At 39.1% G+C, this 16005-nt stretch overlaps 1 protein-coding gene across 2 annotated transcripts in view; it reads left to right on the plus strand.

The window, feature by feature from the left end:
- The first annotated feature begins 4033 nt into the window (after window positions 1-4033).
- flt4 (fms related tyrosine kinase 4) overlaps window positions 4034-16005 on the plus strand; it is a 115962-nt gene continuing 103990 nt past the window's right edge. Inside the window, exon 1 of one of the 2 annotated variants that reach the window (XM_012959739.2) lies at window positions 4034-4679. In XM_012959739.2, the coding sequence (XP_012815193.1) occupies window positions 4622-4679 (58 nt within the window). In that variant the 5' untranslated portion in view covers window positions 4034-4621. The remainder of the gene's footprint in view (window positions 4680-16005) is intronic. The other variant, XM_012959737.2, reaches the window with a different exon arrangement.

Here is a 16005-nt window from a genome sequence, read left to right on the forward strand (position 1 = left end):
GCTGCAGAGTGCCATTGAGCCCTATGAGAGACTTTCCTTGGGCCGGGTTGGAGCTGCAGAGTGCCATTGAGCCCTATGGGAGACTTTCCTTGGGCCGGGTTGGAGCTGCAGAGTGCCATTGAGCCCTATGGGAGGTTTTCCTTGGGCCGGGTTGGAGCTGCAGAGTGCCATTGAGCCCTATGGGAGACTTTCCTTGGGCCGGGTTGGAGCTGCAGAGTGCCATTGAGCCCTATGGGAGACTTTCCTTGGGCCGGGTTGGAGCTGCAGAGTGCCATTGAGCCCTATGGGAGACATTCCTTGGGCCGGGTTGGAGCTGCAGAGTGCCATTGAGCCCTATGGGAGACTTTCCTTGGGCCGGGTTGGAGCTGCAGAGTGCCATTGAGCCCTATGGGAGACTTTCCTTGGGCCGGGTTGGAGCTGCAGAGTGCCATTGAGCCCTATGGGAGACTTTCCTTGGGCCGGGTTGGAGCTGCAGAGTGCCATTGAGCCCTATGGGAGACTTTCCTTGGGCCGGGTTGGAGCTGCAGAGTGCCATTGAGCCCTATGGGAGACTTTCCTTGGGCCGGGTTGGAGCTGCAGAGTGCCATTGAGCCCTATGGGAGACTTTCCTGGGGCCGGGTTGGAGCTGCAGAGTGCCATTGAGCCCTATGGGAGACTTTCCTTGGGCCGGGTTGGAGCTGCAGAGTGCCATTGTGTCCTATGGGAGACTTTCCTTGGGCCGGGTTGGAGCTGCAGAGTGCCATTGAGCCCTATGGGAGACTTTCCTTGGGCCGGGTTGGAGCTGCAGAGTGCCATTGAGCCCTATGGGAGACTTTCCTTGGGCCGGGTTGGAGCTGCAGAGTGCCATTGAGCCCTATGGGAGGCTTCCAAAATCATGCAAAGTCTGAAAGTTTTGCCCACCAGTTATGAGCGCTGAATACGAAAAAGTCGCGACAATATACGAACAAATCGTAACGGCTACGAAAAAGTCGCAAAATGTTCGTTTCCAATCCGAATTTTTCCCATTCGGATTCGAATTCGTGGATTAGTAAATCAGCCCCTATGTCTCAGGATTGCAGCATTCTGAGTCTGGATGCACCAAATCCAAAATTCCAAATCTAACCAAATCCCAGTAAATTTTGCTGGAACCAAATATGAACTGTTAAAAGTAGGGGACTTTAAAACTCTGAGAAGATATATTGATAATATTATATTCAGATAATGCAATTTTATTCAAATCTGAATATGCAACATCTTAAACAATCTTAAGCAACTGGTAAATACAAATATTTAATTAAATATTCCTGTAGAATCTATAAAACAGTAATATAAATAACAGCAGTGGGTATGTAAATTGCCATGTCACTAAAGCTGAAGTCATGTTAATCACAAGGAAAGGTTTCCAGGTAAAGTGCAAGTGAAATCTAGTATTATGATAAATAGACAGTCAGAGGTTATCTGAAGAATGTGCCCCAATAGGGAGCCTGTATTTTTAGAATAGAGAGGAAATGTGCAAACTTGGTGGGCCAAATGTTTTTCATTTAAGTTGAGGCTGTATATATCCATGGGAAATATTCATACGTTTTATTAGTTAATTTGTAATATTTCTATAAAGCGGTTTAGACTTTGTGAATATAACACAATAAAAAGGTGGAAAAATGTGGATTCATTTTTGTTTAAAACTAAGAGGTTTAATACCAAACAGTATAAATCAGACACGTCAAACAAATGGAGACATGGTGGTTAGCATTGCTGCCTTGCATTGTTGGGGTCCTAGGTTAGAATACAGCTAGGGCACTATCTGCGAGGAATTTATATATCGTCTTCTACGTCTGTGTGTGCTTCCTCCCACACTCCGAAAACAGACAGGAAGGTTAATTGGCCCGTTATAAATTTTTATGTGTATCTGTGAATGTTATGGGGACCGTAGACTGTTTGCTCCACTGGGGAAGGGAATGATGTAAATGAAATATAATAGATCTCCAACTGTTGTGGACTAAAACTCCCAGAATTGCCTTGTATGTTATACATATATTATTGTTTGTTTATCATTTTTCCTGTTCACGTGCCATGAGTTCCAGAGACCTTTAGAAGCAAAGCACGAAACACTGTCATAGATGTCAACTTGTTTATATGTACTGTAAAGATCATTTGGATGAGATTTCATTAGGCCATGAAGTATTTAGATCACACTTTTTGTCAGCTTTTGTATTTCTCGTCATTATTTATTTATATCATCTGTGGAAAACAGATCAACTGTAAAGGCTTTACAGACTTTGAATTTTTACCTATGATATTGGTGGACAGCCCTGGGCCTAGCCTTGCATAGAGCAATTTTCAGAAGCAAATTGCCATGTTTTTTACACAGTGCAGCATAATGGCTGTTTAGGAAGTTATGCCCACCACAATTGGATGTGGTGCAATTTGCAGGTAACAGTTTTAGAGGGGAGATTGCACCTCTATGCTGTGGTAATAGAGGCCCTACGCAACCCAGTTGGCCACTGCACCTTCCTCCCCCCTTGCGTGTGCTTTGGCGCGCATGCGCAGTTCCGTCAGTTCCGCAGTTACCATGGGGGGGGTGCAATGGGCACCGCATCAAGCGCTGGGGGCAATGGATGTTATGGCACTTACCCTCAACAGAAGGAGTGTATTTAATTAATGGCGCCAATACATGCAATACCAGTGTCCATTGTAATAAAACTGCACTTGTTGCTGCATTAGTACATAAGGCTTCCAATGTACCATTAACCTTAGATAATATAAATTCATGACCTGTCTTCCAAATCCCTATAAAATACAGCAGGTATTTGAAAAGAAATCAAGCTTTCTTTGCCTATTTTTTTGAAAGTGCGAACCCATTTGTCACCGCAAGGAGGGTTTGCATTTTCTCTCGACTTGTGGCAAAAAAACATGCAAGTATTTCCTAAAAACCTCAGATTGTTAGGATTATTGGGATCGATTTTGTTTTCCAAAGAGTCAGCCAGTTGCACCTGAAAATAATAGGTGCACTCTGGTCATAAACAAGTTACTGCGATTATTTTTGAGACTTGCTCCAACCCTGCATGTGAACCAATCAAGTCCCTTTGGAGCAATGCAGACACATCAACTCAACCGAATTTTCAGGAGTAACCCTATTTTTACCACCCTTTCCGAGTAATTTGCACTCGATTTCAAGGTTTCCCCATCCCATTGAAACAAAACCAGAATTCCCAGACACAGGCAGAACATGGGCCTGCTTATAATGGGGCAGTAGCAGAGCTGTAGTGGTCAAGGGCAGATCACATGTATTTAAGCTGAAATAGAGCCCAAATACATGTGGCATTTTATTTCAAGACAGGGTGTAAAGTACTAACATATGGCAGATTGGGCATATTTTCTGCACTTTGCATTCTGCCATCTACATTGTAATGACCCCTCTCTCTCTCTCTACAGTATATATATATATATATATATATATATATATATATATATATATATATATATATATATATAACCCATAAGTATGTATGTGGTACCTTTAAAGGAGAAGGAAAGGTTGAAATCACTGGAGGGGGGGTACCAACCCCCCCCCCCCCAGTGGTTATATTTACTTATCTTATTCCCTGTTAGCAGAAAGTGCCCAAACCTGTGGTTCTTCTCAGCGAGCACCCCGGAGCAATCCTCTCCCTCTTTCTTCTTTCTTTATGTGGGTGCAAATGTGCAGTAAAGGGAAGAGCTGGAAAAACAAGGGTCACTCCATGGTGCTTGCTGAAAAGAACCCTGCATCAGGGCAGTTTTCTGCTAACAGGAGCATCAGCCAGGGTTATCAGGTAAGTAAATAGAATTACTGGGTGGTGCCTAACTTTTGGCACCCCCAGTGATTTCACCTTTCCTTCTCCTTTAATAGTTGAGTGCCTTGCAGTCTCCCCTAGCCTGGCAAACATAACACAACATGCTATAGGTGTAGTCTGAATAAAATTTCTGCTCTGTCCCCTTGTACATTAAGCATCAGCCCCATTTCTTGCCAAATTTGTAACATTACCAGTTAGCAGACTATCCATGAGTCACCCCCCCTTCTTTTTTTCTCCTCCCCAGCTGAGAAGAGACAGAGGGATCGGAGGAGTGTAGGCTGCACAACCCTGTCCATTGCAAGCATCAGGATTAAAACAATAATAAATACATTTACACAGGAACCTCTCTCCTCCTCCCTTATCCCTCTTTGTAAAAGTGCTGTTCTTCAAAGTTTTTTCCCCCTTCTTCCTTGCAGCTTGATGGAAATGTAGGGAACTCTGTAGAGCTCTGTCTAATCACAGGCATAGGAAAAGGAAATTGTTGTAAGTGCATCCTCATCTGCGCTCACACACACACACAAAAGTTTCCTCTGGGCTGGAAACAGTATTTTCATCTCTCATTGAACATATTCAGCGTGGGGAGAGAAGAAGCTGATTAAAGTGCAGAGGCTTTTGGATTAACTCTTTCTACCTGTACTCCAAGTCTGAACTTTCTACAAGACCAGTGCCATGCTTTTTGTACGGTGGTGACTTTATTTAATTTTTGGCATTTTTTTGCTTGTCATTTAACTTTCCATTCCTGGGAATAATACTGTCTGGCAAGATATTTTACTACGGTGGTATTCCATTCGCTGTGGAGGGGAAAGCTGGAAATGAAGAGAGCTGTCTGTGTGTTCTTCTGCATATGGCTTATCACTATTGATACAACAGGTATGTCTGGGGTGCCTATGGGAGCAACATTTTGTAAGACTTAGGGACTATCTGTATCACAAATGTTTTTAAAAACAATGAGGGACTTTCTTGCTATGTTACCACATACCAAAATGCATAAATGTCAAAATATGGCACTGTCTTTATAAATGTATTTGCTTTGCCTACTTTGAGACTAATTTGATTTAGAATTTCACAGTGTTATTACTCATATGATTCTTCTATAACATTTCTAATAAGCATTAATAGGATGTTGTCAAAGTATATGTTTGGCTAGCAGTACTCCAAAAAAGAATCAAGGCACTGTTATTACATACATACAGTCTATCTGCCAATTACTACAGGTATGGGAGCTATTATCTGGAAAACCACTATCCAGAAAGCTGCAGAATGCTGGAATAAAGGATTTTCTTTTTTCTCTGTAATAATAAGTCAGTGCCTTTGCTAGCTAAGGTGTATAAATCCATGTTGCTGGCAATTTGACCCTTTTAGGTTTTTGATAACTGTATGGTATGGTGATCAAAATACAGGAATAGGATCCATCATCCGGAAGCCCATTATCTAAAAAGCTCCAAATTATGGAAAGGCCGTCTCCAATAGACTTCATTTGAATCAAATAATTCACATTTATTAAAAGTTATTTCTTTTTGTCTGTAATAAATAAATATTACCTTGATGCCAACCAATAATAAAGTAATCCTAACTGGAAGCCAAACCATCCTATTGGGTTTATTTAATGCTTTAATTAATAGAATTAAGGTATGGAAATCCAAATTAAGAAAAAAAACCCTATTTAGAAAAACCCCAGGTCTGGATAACAGGTCCCATACCTGCAATAGAAAAACACCATTATATAGAAGAATCTCAGGTCCCAGGTATTCCAGTTAATAAACCCTATACATGTATATGTCTGTACCTTTAGCACTGCTGATAATACATACATATGCTTGAGTAGTATATCATTTAAAGGTGCAAATCAGAGTTTTTTGTCTTGTTAGGTTCTAAAAGGAACATTAAAAAAAATGCAGCTTCAACCTTGAAACCTTAGTTTATTTTGTCCAAAGGGATAATTTTTCTTCCTGCTGCCATTCACAGCCTTTTTTCTTTAAAAATATACCATGTATTTTCAGCTTTTGATAAAAAACAGCACTTCTGTGATATCCCACAGCAGTGTTTACCTCATGCCGTCAGGGTGACTCTCACTGTCAGGGCACCTCTCAAGGGAAGGCTGAGGCAATATTGTGTTTACATTAGTGCTGTAAGGGAAAACCTTTAAATGTTTAGCGAATTAAGAGAAAGAGAAGGAGAATGCTAAATACAAACTCTAAAGTAGAGCAGTAAAACCACAATGTTACTCAAACAGGTGCAGTTTTTTTAACAGGACATCATGCAAAGAAACTTTGAGTGTAATATAAAATATAATCTAAGTAAGCTATATGTGAAAAACATATGGGAATGCTGTTGCAGAACTGTTTGTTGCATAATGAAAGAAAATATAGTTATAAGTAACATTCTGGTGTCAATTAAACATTTTAATTGTATCTAAAGCTTGAATAATAACTGGGCCCCCTACAGAGACCTATCTACCCCCTCCCGAATAACACCACACAAAGTGGCAATTCCCGGTATCTTGTTCTAAAAAACAGAGAAGCACAGCTGGTTGGCCACCACCATCTTGCATTATCATAGGTTCTCTTTTCAGTTATCCTTTGATATCAATTTTGCATGCTCAGTTTTGGCTATCGCAGAGAAATGGACCTGATCCCACTGTTTCAGGGGTAGAAGCAGATGTGCAGAAAATATAAAAAGCCAAACAGTCAACCTTCCAAAAGGGCTCTGCTCTAAAGCAGAAGGAAAGGTAAAATCACAGGGGAGTGTGTCAAGTTGTTGGAATCCCCCAGATGATGGATAAAAAATGCAGAAGTCTGGGGTACTATTTGCTCAGCATCCCACTGTCATTTTATCCTATCAGATGTTCCCTGTGCCAATCTTAGTAGCGTATAAGCACAATAAAGAAATGTCATAAAAAGTTTTATATTACACATTGCCCAATCAGGATTGACAGGGGCGCACCCAGGCGGGTGTGTTTTTTGAGGAATTGGCGCACCATTCTAGGGTATCAGGTAGGAGAGTAGAATCACTGATGGGTATCTAACAACTTGGCTTACATTAAAGGTCTTTGCTTCTCCTTCAGGATCCCAAATATACAACACATTATTTCATTGTCATTTCCAGACATAAAGCAGTTGATACAATAGTCTGATACTATGCAGATGAAAGAAATATGAAAAGAAGTGTCTCACTAATAGATAAAGCAAAAAGGGTTCTGCTTCAGCACAGTCGTGCTCCCATGAGCACAGCTTCTGAGTGACTGTGGATACTATTTTCTGCAGGCAGTTTAATGTAAAGCTGGCCATGGGCAGCAGCACAGCATCCCCATGCCAAAAACTGATACAAGTAAAGTTATTTCAGGGCATTAATATTCCTTCAAAAACTAAAAAGACTGAATTTCACTCTCTGCAATACATACTGTAATATAACAATATTAGTACCATATGTGTGATGTGTTACCACAGTAATTTAAGATGATGGATTCAGTAGGCATGCTTTATGTATGCATGTATGTGATATAGCTGTACCTATTTCTGTATAAATATATATGCATAGCTTATCTGCATGCTGAATGGTTCTCCTTACTTTAGACCAATTACCACATTGCTAAACGTTGTCAAATGTCCAAAGGACGGTGATAGTTAACCCTGTCTTGACTGGATGAGGCTCACTTTGGTCCAATAACTTTTTCACAGCATAGGGAATGCGTTGCGCTATAAGATTTTGAAAATAAGAAAAATAAATTACCAAGGGTAAAAATTCTCAAAACAGCAATGTAAAAAGACAAATATCAGCTTAATAAAGTCACACTTAAATGTGTACAGGTATAATTATATATTTTCTGTGACTGAATCATTGTGGGTTCCGACCTAAACATACAATAACTTTATGTTCGCAGTACCCTATCCACCTTAACGTCTTTGATATGGGATCCATTATCTGGAACCCATTATCAAGAATGTTCTCATTTACAGAAAGGTTATCTCCCATAGACAGGATTTTAATCAAATAATTCTAATTTTAAAAATGATTTACATCTTCTCTGTATAAATAAAACTGTATCTTTCACTTGATCCTTACTAAGCTGCAGGAATCCATATTAGTGGTAAAACAATCCCATTGGGTTTATTTAATGGTTTTTAGCAGACTTGATATATGGTAATCCAAATTACAGAACCCCTTATTCAGAAAACCCCAGGCTCCAATCAATGTAATAGAGTTTATGCATGTAATTGAATGTAGAATGAGAAATAATTGAAAATGTTGGTCATTTTAATTTGGAATTACACTTTAAATATATCTTTTTTTATGACCAGTAACACTTGTGGTGTTATGTAATAAAAGGCACTAAGTATGCCCAGAGGCAGTAAGCCATAGCAACCAATCAGCAGGTAGCAGTTACTGGTCACCTGTTTAAAAGCAAACATTTTATTGGTTGCTATAGGTTACTGCTCCTGGGAAACTTTCTGCCTTTTATTACATATGGGGGTAAATTGGATAATTGCAGTTGGCTAGTTTGATGGATCATGGACAGCAAAGTAGGACCTGGAACAGCAGGCACATAACAATCTCTGAGACAGCCCAGAGAAGCAGTAGTGCAGGGCAGTACGATGAGCATTTGCCATCCCACCGGCGATTTACATTTTCACCGGTGGGATGGCATTTCGGGGAGATTAGTCCCCCGCGAACAGGGAGATTTGTCACAGGCGACTAATTTACCCATGTGCCAGAGCCCTTAAACTGGTTAATCATGGGAATATCCGCTCAGTTGTGTTTGGTCACCAAATGATCCTGATGCCATTCCTATCGCACAACATTCTATAGCTTGACCCATTAATATCTCACTAAGCTCCAATCAGATATCAACTGGGCAGGCTGCACTATATGCAAGAGTGGGTGAATTGGGAACCAATATGAGCCCGCGTGGCCAGATTTGAGGTTAACTTAAAATTTAATACATTGTCAAACACTTTATATTATAATAATATAATTTTCAAATATTGCACTGATACCAATGCAATAGTCATTTTTGCCATTTTGACACTAGAGGAGTTTAAGCATGGGCAACAAATCCCTCCAGACCAATTTGGCAGCTTATTGGCCAGTGCATGGGTCCACTGACGAGCTTAACCGCCTGATATCTTGGTGAAAGTTGGCCAGGTATCAATAGGGAGCACATCAGCATGATGATACGGTTCTCATCTTCCGTAAGCTCCAGTGCATGATCTGATTGCTGGACCAAATGAGAGTATCTGGCATTATATTGCCATCTCAGTTATATATAGAATATATATAGAACAGGTCACTTAAATAAAATTCTATTCTAAAACTTAAAAGGTGTCTATATCTTTGGCAATATACTTTAAATCAATTATCATTTTTACTTGTTTTTTGTTCACCAGCAGGTATGGCCTAACATTAAGAAGTTGTCTTATCATCTTTACTTGTTTTTTCTTTCTTTGCTTAAAGGCATGTATTATGTGTGTTTTATAAAGAAAATTCAATTTAGCTGTATAAAAAAGAAAGGGTGAAGCATGGTCATCCTAGCACCAAGAGGTCACAAGAAAACCTTTAATAAACATTTGGTTTCTGTGTAGTTTCAATAAGTTTCAATAAGACTCCCACAGAGCAGATGTTCCACTCATTGCAGAAAAAGCACCCTGACTTTGAAACTTCATTTAAAATACATATATTATACATGGGATTAGACTGTTTATTTTACTGCCAAAAGTACAGAATAGTCGAGCGCTCAAGTAGCATGGAGGGGAAAGCGGTCACAATATTTGCAAATAGCATGAAGCTTACAGGTCCTGATGGATCTTTGTTTTGAGAAGCAACACAGTTCATAACTCCTTAATACCGCTCATCTGGATGATATTTCTTAGTGAATACCAAGAAACAATTTACACTGAAAACATCAAAAAGACTTCAGAACTTTGGACAAAAATGTTCACAAAACAATATCCATTGCCCACCAGGAGTCAAACGTGAGAGTGCAATTCTGGCTTTTATACATTTTTCTTGTCAGAGCTATTTAAATAGGGGTGAAAATGGTTTAACTGCCTAAGCTCTACGGGGCAGGGACCTCCATCCTCTTGTCTCTTTGACTCTTAACTTATTGCAACTTTACCTTGTATTTATTGTTATACTTTGTATTTATCTATTATTATTATTTTAATAACCCCCTGTTTGTATTAATCTATTCCACTGTACAGCGCTGCGTACATAAGTAATGCTTTATAAATAAAGATATACATACATACATTGTCAAACCCCACAGAATAACAGATGTAGGTAAGAATATGGAATAGCAGGTGTGGCTGGGAAAGATGGAGACATTAGTAGTCAATGGTAACAGTTGAGCAATATTGCAGCAGAAAGGATGGATTTTGTATCAGCGATGCCCAGCCTGTATGTATTTAGCTGTTGTTACAGTACAGAATGGCAGTTTTGGTACAGGTATACTGCACTGCTTCTCTGATATACAGTAGCAGTCTTATGCAAAGTTATACCTCCAGTCTATCCCTTCACCTTCCTACTGACTGATTTGGTCCCTTCCCATAAAGTAAAAGCATCTAAATACCCAGATCACCATATGCACGTGCCCATATCTACCTGCAGCTGAGGTAGTCCAGAGTTTGTACCCACAATTTAGTAAGCTGAAGAGTGGTTATATAATGTTGGTTTCTGGGAATCAATAGAGCAGTTTTGTATTGTTATCATTATAAACAATGATAAGACATAATCACCCTATCATTTCATAGTATAGTGGTCCCATGATTTTATGCCACTTTTGCCCCATCATTTAAAGCCTTGTATCCCCAACACATTCTACAGCACTGTGCAAGTTAGAGTTTTACCTTTTTGACTCAAAACTAGGATTAAAGCTTGTTATGAACCTTGTTTTTATTAGTCTTTTCTATTGCAGTAAAAAATAATTGGACACTTTACCTAAACACCATTAATAAAGGAAGTATAGTGCTGCTGTGCCATTTGATCTGCATAGGTAAAAGGAAGGTTTGCCCTCAGGCATTATACTTCCCCCATTGGCAACAAAAATAAAAATATGTCGAACTTGGTCTGTACTACCTCCTATTTGAGTTTCATGTCTTCTTGTACTGTATTATACAATATGTTTGCAATAAGTGTTTATTATGGGTTCATTGATTCTACTATACTTTAGAGCAGGGGTTGGGAACCTTTTTGCCTGAGAGAGTCGTAAACACCAAATATTTAAAAATGTAATTCTGTGAGAGCCATACAATATGTTTGGCCGCCGATGCTGCGGGGCAAGGTAGGGTGGGTCCCAAGGATGCTGGATGCGATGCAGAGGAGGGCATGGCCTGCGCTCGGTGGATAGAAGACGTGTTCTAAGGCTTAGAACACATCTTCTATCCGCCGAGCGCAGGCCACACCCCCCCGTTATTTTTTTTATTAAAGATTTGACAGCGAACCAGATGCAGCCATCAAAAGAGCCACATCTGGCTCCCGAGCCATAGGTTCCTTACCCCTGCTTTAGAGGCACTGGATGTCAAGCAGGGGCCAGATAGATAGATAGCTGTCTATGCTAAATATTGTTGAAGAGTTTTCTAAGAAAAATACTCTGTACTGAGAAAAATTGGAAAGTAGGGAATAGAGAATTGAAACTCTCTTGACAACCTTACTTGTTGGGATGTAACTTCTTTCTAATATTATGAGATAAATTCTAATGCAATACAATATTCCATAGAGACCTGCAATGGGGTAACAATCATGTCATATTATTTAGATTGAAACCATTAGCTGTTCTAGTCCTCTGTTATTAGTGACCTCCTGCTATCCCTCATAATAAATGTCTTGCCTAGATTACAGTGTTACTGTACTGCACCTGGGTACATAGCACCGGGCACATGGGAATCATTCTTAATAGGAAATGTTGATAAAAACATATTAGGTGTGTATGCTGACACTGTGCATAACCCTAGCTCTAAAATTCCTGAAATTCACTCATTGACTTATTTCAATCCTGTACATGTAAAAATGGTTTGATTTGAAGCAAAAGATCAGTATATTTTCATTGCAGCGAGCAAAAGTTCAGTATATTTTCATAGCAGTGAGTGAGCAAAAGTTCAGTATATTTTCATTGAAATGGCATCAAGTTATAGTATAGGCTATTAGTAATCCTAGGTAGTTGTTCCCTCTATGGAAAATGCCATATACAGCCCTGGACAGCTGACCAGAAACCAGTAATGTCATTCCACACTCTAACCTAACCCCCACCCCCCTTCCCATATGTAATAAACGCATATCAACAAATAAGATGCTTTCTTTTAAACAGTTACAGTAAACAGTAAATTCAGTCTACTGATTTGTTGTTATGGATTACTGCAGCTTTGTAAACTTATGGCAAAAGCAAAAACATCTTATTGGTTGCTATGGGTTACTGCACTCGCAAAATTAGTGCCTTTTATCACCTTTGTGGAATTAGTTTCATTTATTACATAACCCACTAGCAGGAACAGGACACCAGGAAAATAAACATGGTGGGTCATGCTGACCCAGGCCTGCTCCTTGACAGACTTTGGGTGCATTACCTCCATCCCCAGTTGCGGCCAAACATAAATGGAACTTGATGCAATGCAGTGAACACATGGGGAGGAGGTGCGTGCTGCTGGTGTAGGCTGGCAGACTTTGCGACTGGGATGGGGACTCCCTGAGGTGGCATCCAGCGGGCCCCAAGCACCCCAGTGCAATACTGCGCACTAGTCTTTTACTCAACCCCCAGCTTCCCTGCTAGTTTCTTATTATGGAATTAAGATACAGAACTGATGAGGAATACTATAGATACATTTATGAACACTGAGTAAATCTGCACATCGACAGTAATAAAATCAGTGATAATCTTTGCCCAGACAGCTGCAGGAAGACAAATTAAAGCTAAGCAATGTGATTATTTGCTATCAGTTATTGTACTAATTTAAATAGTGTCCAGTATTAGTAAAAAACCTAAAAGGTGAACCAGATATCCCTTAAATAGAAATGTATAAAACAAATATATACATAATATATTGCAGTCTATTTTGCCCTTGACAGTAAGGGCAGAATTGGGTTCAAATTGGGGTCTGGACTGAAAAGAAATTTCGATCTAAGTTTGCAAAAATAAATCCTGTATCTCGAAATTTGGAGTGTCCTAAATATGATGCCATGCTGCCCTGTAACTCCCACTGGAAGATGGTATAATCTGCACTATTCTAATGCATCATTTTCTCCAGCAGATAACTGAACCTTGCATCCTGTTTAAATAATAATAATAATAATAATAATAATAAATACATCAGTTTTAGCTAGATTGCTGTTTCACACAGTGCTCATTCTATAGCAATACCTGAGCAGATCTGCCCATCTAACCCATTTGGCATTATATCCTTTATTTGGCCCAATCCCTGGGAATATACAGCCCATTGTAACTATCAGCCAAACAAATTCATCCATGGGGAATCAGGTTTTTATGACTTAAACCCACATTTTCGGAATTAGGGAGATCCTGTTGTTCTGCTCAGGTACACAGTAAAAAGACAATGTGCCTATTTCATCTTAAATATTACGTACTACATCCACTGTCCATTAAAATAACATGTGGCGAATACAGAAATCTAAGAGCAATAATGTAAAACTGAACAGTTGTGTAAGCAGACTCTCCTGGGTCCCTCTGCATTTTCTCTTCTTCTCACTCCTGCCTTTAGCAGGGTACAGGGTCCATTTCCCCTCTTATTTCCTGTCCAAAATTAATAGAGTTATCTAGAAGAAAACTCCACATTCTATGCCCAAGTCTCATACCAACACTTTCTTTTGAATCTGCTTTCTCCAAACAGAGTCCATGACTGCATATGTTTCTTGGTGAGTATTAGGTTGCAGCACATTCTGATTCACAGAGTCCCATCACGAATTTCACTGCTCGCAATATATACACCCAGGGATACTAAGCCTTCTGAGTCATTTGTGGCCATATGGATAACAAAGATTGCCTTTGTCAACCGGCACATTCCTTATTAAGTGCTATATAAAACGATGTGCTAACCCATGTAACATTTTCCTATGCCATGCAAAATCATCTAAACCGCAAGTATGCTAAAAAATGTCAGTTCCCTTTGCATAGCTTTATAAAGAAACAAAAGGGAAAATTATAGTTAAACATGCATTTCTTCTATTTGAATATTTGTAAAGAACAAAGAACCGACATTTGATTACTTGTATTATAATATCTTAAATAAATGGGATGTTTTTAAAGGCAAAAACAAACAAAAAAGTTAAAAAAAAATAGGCTTTAGCTCAGACAAATAAGAAACTTCTATAAAAAATACTAAATTGATATTGAAAGTGAATTACTTTGATATGAAATTTTAGTTTTCATGATAGTTGCCCATTAAAATAGTTCATGTACGTCACTGTGTAGTTTCTAGGCAAAATTACAATTGTGCTAGTTGCCATGGTAACATCCCACTTACCTGTGGCAGCCATACCTCTAGGAATGCAAATGAAAATTTCAATGGGTGCCATAACCATGAGAGTTGAATAGCTGACAAAAGCCTAAAATGAATCTAGGTACTATTTATTTATACTGCTTGCCACATCTCATTTAATTATTACTGTATTTGTAACTTTAACATTGTCTAGAAAGGTGTTGTATGATGTTACTTTCTTAGCCATGGTATTACCTATCAGTGTAATGAAGAACTTTTGCTGTTGTTTCAAATCCATAACTGGGCAATGACATGTCCCCTTTCATTTTGTCCATTATCCATACATGCCTATTGTTCTGTTTATTCTAGGCATGTGCTTTTAACTTAGTTGTGAGATGTGCCACTATAGTGTACTGTAATTGGATATTGTAACATAGCAACATAATAACTTGAAAAAAACCCCATCTGAAGCCTCTACAATTTGCCTCAGATGGGGCAAAAAATCCTCCAAGATGGCAATCACAGTAGTCCTTGAATCAACTTGGTATTAAAAGCTATTTCAAATAACCCTGTTTTTTTCACTTGCCAAACAACCATCCAACCAACCAACCCTTTCTTGAAGCTATCTAATGTATCTGCCAGTACATTTTCAAAATATAAGGATGAAACCTCCCTTCTTCTAATCAAAATGGATGCCTTCATATACATCCTGCCTTACAGTCCATAAACACTATATAGTTTTCCTTTAAGAGCAGGCATTCCAAGATGTGTTGCTTTGATGCTCCATTAGAAACCACTGAGCTACTGTGCAGTGTGTTGTACGGCCACACATGCAGCTCATACAGGGAAATCCTTTGCACGTTACCCTGTGAGCCATTATTTGTAATTGGTCACATGCTGTTTATAAGACATAATGTATACAGATGCTTTACACTGGTCATCCTTTCGCAGTTATTTATTTCACATAAATATCCTGCTCTGCGTTCAAGTGCACTGTGATTAATAGGCATTTTTTTGTGGATATGTGCATATTTAGCTTTAGAAAACAGAGAATGTGTCTAACCTACCTAGAAACAGATGTTTGGCTTTGGGGACAAAGGGTTAATCAATGCTGCAGGTAATTTGCTAGATGGAGCTGGGGGTGTCCCAGTGCCAGCCTGCCATTCCTCGATTTTTATTGGAGGAGGTCAGACCTGGTGCATGGGAAAGGAAAAATTGGCAGCTGGAGCGGATGTCCTGACCTCCCTCCCCTTTCTTCCTGTCAGCCCTCCATCCCTGTTCTTTATTTAGCCACCATAATGGACAGGAGGAATCAGACAGCGGAATCTGTCACTGGCTGATAACAGATCAGGGACTGCTTTCATGATATGTTAGAGAGACACAGATCAGAGTTTGAATGTTTCCATTTTCTGTGATTTAATCGATACAGGTATTTCAGATGGCTTTGTCCATGGTCTTTTCTCATTATCCTTAGTAGATTTCGTACCTTACTGAACAAACTTTACGGAGTGAATTAGATGAATTAGATTAGAAGTGGGTTTATATTTCTGCCTTTTGTCAGATACATTTAATATATAAACAAAATAAAGATATATACAGTATATATATATATATATATATAGACTGGTTACTTCAATGTGAAAAGTAATTTAAAGGTGAACTTACAAATGCAACAACTATAACACATTCTATGCTCTGCAGGATTCTTTGTATGTGGTTTTGACATATCAAACAGTACTCAGACAGCAAACTACTCCACAGATTAGAGGGTTTAA

Source organism: Xenopus tropicalis, chromosome 3 (genome assembly GCF_000004195.4).
Source record: "Xenopus tropicalis strain Nigerian chromosome 3, UCB_Xtro_10.0, whole genome shotgun sequence".
NCBI classification, from domain to species: domain Eukaryota; kingdom Metazoa; phylum Chordata; class Amphibia; order Anura; family Pipidae; genus Xenopus; species Xenopus tropicalis.